The following is a 7,023-nucleotide window of genomic DNA, read 5'->3' as shown; positions in this document are numbered from 1 at the left end:
GGAGTAAACGGGTACTTTTCAGAATGGCAGGCAGTGACTAGTGGGGTGCCGCAAGGTTCTGTGCTGGGGCCCCAGCTGATGACATTGTACATTAATGATTTAGATGAGGGGATTAAATGCAGTATCTCCAAATTTGCGGATGACACTAAGTTGGGTGGCAGTGTGAGCTGCGAGGAGGATGCTATTAGGCTGCAGAGTGACTTGGATAGGTTAGGTGAGTGGGCAAATGCATGGCAGATGAAGTATAATGTGGATAAATGTGAGGTTATCCACTTTGGTGGTAAAAACAGAGAGACAGACTATTATCTGAATGGTGACAGATTAGGAAAAGGGAAGGTGCAACGAGACCTGGGTGTCATGGTACATCAGTCATTGAAGGTTAGCATGCAGGTACAGCAGGCGGTTAAGAAAGCAAATGGCATGTTGGCCTTCATAGCGAGGGGATTTGAGTACAGGGGCAGGGAAGTGTTGCTACAGTTGTACAGGGCCTTGGTGAAGCCACACCTGGAGTATTGTGTACAGTTTTGGTCTCCTAACCTGAGGAAGGACATTCTTGCTATTGAGGGAGTGCAGCGAAGATTCACCAGACTGATTCCCGGGATGGCGGGACTGACCTATCAAGAAAGACTGGATCAACTGGGCTTGTATCCACTGGAGTTCAGAAGAATGAGAGGGGATCTCATAGAAACGTTTAAAATTCTGACGGGTTTAGACAGGTTAGATGCAGGAAGAATGTTCCCAATGTTGGGGAAGTCCAGAACCAGGGGTCACAGTCTAAGGATAAGGGGTAAGCCATTTAGGACCGAGATGAGGAGAAACTTCTTCACCCAGAGAGTGGTGAACCTGTGGAATTCTCTACCACAGAAAGTAGTTGAGGCCAATTCACTAAATATATTCAAAAGGGAGTTAGATGAAGTCCTTACTACTCGGGGGATCAAGGGTTATGGCGAGAAAGCAGGAAGGGGGTACTGAAGTTTCATGTTCAGCCATGAACTCATTGAATGGCGGTGCAGGCTAGAAGGGCCGAATGGCCTACTCCTGCACCTATTTTCTATGTTTCTATGTTTCTATAGAAGCTGTTGCAGTCAGTTTTTATGTTCCCGGCAAGCTTCCTCTCATACTCTATTTTGCCCGTCCTAATTAAACCCTTTGTCCTCCTCTGCTGTATTATAAATGTCTCCCAGTCCTCAGGTTTGCTGCTTTTTCTGGCCAATGTATATGGGCGACAGGCCAGAATTGGAGATCTGGGAGGGTTGAAAAGACTTGCGTTCAACAACAGCGTCTTCGAGAACCTCAGGAAATCCCGAGTCAGCGTCTGTCGGAGGTGGAGAGGGTGGGGGGGGGGGGGGTGAGGGACGGAGGAAGGGGGAGGATGAGGGTGGGGGGGGGCGAGAGATGGAAATACACTGCTGAAAGACGTTTACCTGGACAGTTCTGTTCATCGAAGTAATCCCCGCAGTCGTTGGAACCATCGCAAGTCCACGCCTGGAGGTAGCAGAGAGAAGTGGACTCGCACTTGAGGAAAGAGTCAGCCTTCACACCCAGTTTGAAGTAGTGAGCACAATCTGTGATCCCCGCTGCACACGGAAAACAAAAGAGGGAGACACACTCCATTTTCTCCGATCGCTCACGGTCGATAATTAAGGATGATTATTAAAGAATGAGGTGATCTTATCGAATCGTATATACCCGCCCTCCTGTATGGCTCAGAGACATGGACCATGTACAGTAGACACCTCAAGTCGCTGGAGAAATACCACCAACGCTGTCTCCGCAAGATCCTACAAATCTCCTGGGAGGACAGACGCACCAACGTTAGCGTCCTCGACCAGGCCAACATCCCCAGCATCGAAGCACTGACCACACTCGACCAGCTCCGCTGGGCAGGGCCACATTGTCCGCATGCCCCCCAGACACGAGACTCCCAAAGCAAGCGCTCTACTCGGAACTCCTTCACGGGCAAACAAGCCAAAGGTGGGCAGAGGAAACGTTACAAGGGACCACCCTCAAAGCCTCCCTGATAAAGTGCAACATCCCCACCGACACCTGGGAGTCCCTGGCCCAAAGACCAGTCTGCCCTAAGTGGAGGAAGTGCATCCGGGAGGGCGCTGAGCACCTCGAGTCTCGTCGCCGAGAGCGTGCAGAAACCAAGCGCAGGCAGCGGAAGGAGCGTGCGGCAAACCAGTCCCACCCTCCCCTTCCCTCAACGTCTATCTGTCCCACCTGTGACAGGGACTGTGGTTCCCGTATTGGACTGTTCAGCCACCTAAGGACTCACTCTAGGAGTGGAAGCAAGTCTTCCTCGATTCCGAGGGACTGCCTATGATATTGGTAAGATTATGAGGGGGCTTGACAAGGTGGATGCAGAGAGGATGTTTCCACTGATGGGGGAGACTAGAACTAGGGGGCATGGTCTTAGAATAAGGGGCCGCCCATTTAAAACTGAGATGAGGAGGAATTTCTTCTCTCAGAGGGTTGTAAATCTGTGGAATTCTCTGCCCCAGAGAGCTGTGGAGGCTGGGACATTGAATATATTTAAGGTGGAGATAGACAGATGTTTGAGCGATAAGGGAGTGAAGGGTTATGGGGAGCGGGCGGGGAAGTGGAGCTGAGTCCATGATCGGATCAGCCATGATCGTATTAAATGACGGAGCAGGCTCGAGGGGCCGAATGGCCGACTCCTGCTCCTATTTCTTATAAACCAGCTGTACGCCATTAATAAAAAATATATCTTGCACATGTGTGTGCCAACTTGTCGACATTCAATGCTGAATATTTACAATCGGGTTGAATCCTGCTGGAAATATATCGGCGTGTTAATGCACGCTGCTATTAAGAATTAACAACATAAGAAATAGGAGCAGCTGTAGGTAGGTCACCCACCATGGTGGCCCAGTGGGCCCAACCTTAAAAACCAAATCGCTGCTTCTTTCCCCGTTAAATAAGGAGACACGTGGTGATGCACACGCCTCACCCCAACTTCCGCCGTCACCAGCACTTACCGCCGCACTTTCCGATCTTCTCGGAAGGAAAAAAAAAGACAAAAGATCTGAATATGGATCAAGGGTCAACCTCTTCCGAACCGGCGGTAGATTATCGTCAAGCGTGGGGAGGCCTGAACCTCGGCCCCATTAAATGGTCGGACACTGAGTGTAGAGGAACAGAGGGACCTGGGAGTGCAGGTCCACAGATCCCTGAAGGTAGCAGGCCAGGTAGATAATGTGGTTAAGAAGGCATACGGAATACTTGCCTTTATTGGCCGAGGCATAGAATACAAGAGCAGGGAGGTTATGCTTGAACTGTATAAAACACTGGGTAGGCCACAGCTGGAGTACTGCGTGCAGTTCTGGTCAGCACATTACAGGAAGGATGTGATTGCACTGGAGAGGGTGCAGAGGAGATTTACCAGGATGTTGCACTGGAGAGGGTACAGAGGAGATTTACCAGGATGTTGCACTGGAGAGGGTACAGAGGAGATTTACCAGGATGTTGCACTGGAGAGGGTACAGAGGAGATTTACCAGGATGTTGCACTGGAGAAGGTGCAGAGGAGATTTACCAGGATGTTGCACTGGAGAGGGTACAAGGAGATTTACCAGGATGTTGCACTGGAGAGGGTGCAGAGGAGATTTACCAGGATGTTGCACTGGAGAGGATACAGAGGAGATTTACCAGGATGTTGCACTGGGGAGGGTACAGAGGAGATTTACCAGGATGTTGCACTGGAGAGGGTACAGAGGAGATTTACCAGGGATGTTGCACTGGAGAGGGTACAGAGGAGATTTACCAGGATGTTGCACTGGAGAGGATACAGAGGAGATTTACCAGGATGTTGCACTGGGGAGGGTACAGAGGAGATTTACCAGGATGTTGCACTGGAGAGGGTACAGAGGAGATTTACCAGGGATGTTGCACTGGAGAGGGTACAGAGGAGATTTACCAGGATGTTGCACTGGAGAGGGTGCAGAGGAGATTTACTAGGATGTTGCACTGGAGAGGGTACAAAGGAGATTTACCAGGATGTTGCACTGGAGAGGGTACAGAGGAGATTTACCAGGATGGTGCCTGGACTGGAGAATTTTAGCGATGAGGAAAGATTGGATAGGCTGGGGTTGTTTTCTTTGGAACAGAGGAGGCTGAGGGGAGACCCGATTGAGGTGTATAAAATGATGAGGGGCCTGGATAGAGTGGATAGGAAGGACCTGTTTCCCTTGGCAGAGGGGTCAACAACCAGGGGTCACAGATTGAAAGTAATTGGGGGGAGGTTTAGAGGGGATTTGAGGGGAAATGTCTTCACCCAGAGGGTGTTGGGGGTCTGGGGCGGAACTCACGGCCTGAAAGGGTGGTAGAGGCAGAAACCCTCACCACATTTGGATGTGCACTTGAAGTGCCGTAACCTACAGGGCTACGGACCGAGAGCAGGAAAGTGGGATTAGGCTGGGTAGCTCTTGGTCGGCCGGCATACGGAATACTTGCCTTTATTAGCCGAGGCATAGAATACAGGAGCAGGGGTGGGTTATGCTTAAACTGTATAAAAGATGAGTTAGGCCGCAGTACTGCCACTGAGCCTCAGCTGACGTCTTCAATGAAACATCACCCACTAAACAGGCAGCGAAGTTCATCAAGAATCACCAGCCAAGGCTCTCGTTAGCCGGTTGACTGAGATGTTGGGGAGCACGGTGTACTGGTATATTACTCACTGCAATTCATCTCATCCGACGCGTCTATACAATCCACAATCTGGTTGCAACGAGTTGAGTTTCCCACACAGGTCCCGTCCCGGCATCGGAATTCATCGGCAGTGCACATGGTTTCTGCAACGGAAATCGAAAAACTGATTGGTCGTATACGACCACACAGAACTGAGGTGGGAACATTAGGGACTGGAGGAGGCCGTTCAGCCCCTCGAGCCTGTTACATTAGGAACAGGAGGAGGCCACTCAGCCCCTCGAGCCTGTTACATTAGGAACAGGAGGAGGCCATTCAGCCCCTCGAGCCTGTTACATTAGGAACAGGAGGAGACCATTCAGCCCCTCGAGTCTGTTACATTAGGAACAGGAGGAGGCCATTCAGCCCCTCGAGCCTGTTACATTAGGAACAGGAGGAGGCCGTTCAGCCCCTCGAGCCTGTTACATTAGGAACAGGAGGAGGCCGTTCAGCCCCTCGAGCCTGTTACATTAGGAACAGGAGGAGGCCATTCAGCCCCTCGAGCCTGTTACATTAGGAACAGGAGGAGGCCATTTAGCCCCTTGAGCCTGTTATATTAGGAACAGGAGGAGGCCATTGGCATAACCTTCCCTCAGTACTGCCCCTCCAACAGTGCGGTGCTCCCTCAGTACTGCCCCTCCAACAGTGCGGTGCTCCCTCAGTACTGCCCCTCCGACAGTGCGGTGCTCCCTCAGTACCGCCCCTCCGACAGTGCGGTGCTCCCTCAGTACTGCCCCTCCGACAGTGCGGCGCTCCCTCAGTACTGCCCCTCCAACAGTGCAGCACTCCCTCAGTACAGCCCCTCCGACAGTGCGGCGCTCCCTCAGGACCGCCCCTCCGACACTCCCTCAGTACCGCCCCTCCGACAATGCGGCACTCCCTCAGTACCGCCCCTCCGACAGTGCAGCGCATCCTCAGTACCGCCCCTCCGACAGTGCGACGCTCCCTCAGTACCGCCCCTCCGACAGTGCGGCGCTCCCTCAGTACTGCCCCTCCAACAGTGCGGCACTCCCTCAATACTGCCCCTCCTACAGTGCGGCGCTCCCTCAGTACTGCCCCTCCGACAGTGCGGCACTCCCTCAGTACTGCCCCTCCAACAGTGCGGCGCTCCCTCAGTACTGCCCCTCCGACAGTGCGGCACTCCCTCAGTACTGCCCCTCCGACAGTGCGGCGCTCCCTCAGTACTGCCCCTCCGACAGTGCGGCGCTCCCTCAGTACTGCCCCTCCAAAAGTGCAGCGCTCCCTCAGTACTGCCCCTCCGACAGTGCGGCACTCCCTCAGTACTGCCCCTCCGACAGTGCGACGCTCCCTCAGTACTGCCCCTCCGACAGTGCGACGCTCCCTCAGTACTGCCCCTCCGACAGTGCGGCGCTCCCTCAGTACTGCCCCTACGACAGTGCGGCGCTCCCTCAGTACTGCCCCTACGACAGTGCGGCGCTCCCTCAGTACTGCCCCTCCGACAGTGCGGCGCTCCCTCAGTACTGCCCCTCCGACAGTGCGGCGCTCCCTCAGTACTGCCCCTCCGACAGTGCGGCGCTCCCTCAGTACTGCCCCTACGACAGTGCGGCACTCCCTCAGTACCGCCCCTCCAACAGTGCGGCGCTCCCTCAGTACTGCCCCTCCGACAGTGCGGCGCTCCCTCAGTACTGCCCCTCCGACAATGCGGCGCTCCCTCAGTACTGCCACCGGGAGCGTCACTCTGGATTATTGCTGTGTAAAAACCAGCTCAGTGAATGGCTACATAACGGCTGCCAGTGCGGACACAGAGTGAGCAGGCGGTGGGGCTCTGTGTAAAATGTAACATCACTCACTGTTGCAGAAGGCTTCATCGGAATTGTCACCACAGTCGTCCAGTCCATTGCACCACTTCATGTTCGGGAGGCAGCGTCCATTCACACATCGCTTGTAGCCCTTCTTGCATTTCCGGTTGTCTGAAAGCATTGATAAAAAATCAATATATATTATATATCATTACAGCAAAACATTGACCAACGGACAGTCTCAATAGACAGAGCCTTATTCGGAGCAATGGAACAAGAGGGGGCCATTCAGCCCCTCGAGCCTGTTACATTAGGAACAGGAGGAGGCCATTCAGCCCCTCGAGCCTGTTACATTAGGAACAGGAGGAGGCCATTCAGCCCCTCGAGCCTGTTACATTAGGAACAGGAGGAGGCCATTCAGCCCCTCGAGCCTGTTACATTAGGAACAGGAGGAGGCCATTCAGCCCCTCGAGCCTGTTACATTAGGGACAGGAGGAGGCCATTCAGCCCCTCGAGCCTGTTACATTAGGAACAGGAGGGGGCCATTCAGCCCCTCG

General features: G+C 53.4%; 1 protein-coding gene across 1 annotated transcript in view; it reads right to left on the bottom strand.

The window, feature by feature from the left end:
- Window positions 1-1,424: 1,424 nt before the first annotated feature.
- Window positions 1,425-7,023, bottom strand: part of LOC139240889 (low-density lipoprotein receptor-related protein 1-like) — a gene marked incomplete at its 3' end in the record, with an annotated part of 408,599 nt that continues 403,000 nt past the window's right edge. The window contains exons 38-40 of the mRNA XM_070869393.1: window positions 6,518-6,637; window positions 4,700-4,813; window positions 1,425-1,577 (exon numbers count right to left, since the gene is read on the bottom strand). Coding sequence (XP_070725494.1) covers window positions 1,425-1,577; window positions 4,700-4,813; window positions 6,518-6,637 — 387 coding nt within the window. The remainder of the gene's footprint in view (window positions 1,578-4,699; window positions 4,814-6,517; window positions 6,638-7,023) is intronic.

The sequence above is a fragment of the Pristiophorus japonicus genome, chromosome X, assembly GCF_044704955.1.
Source record: "Pristiophorus japonicus isolate sPriJap1 chromosome X, sPriJap1.hap1, whole genome shotgun sequence".
In the NCBI taxonomy this organism is placed as follows: Eukaryota; Metazoa; Chordata; class Chondrichthyes; family Pristiophoridae; genus Pristiophorus; species Pristiophorus japonicus.
This window is presented reverse-complemented; position numbering and strand designations above follow the sequence as displayed.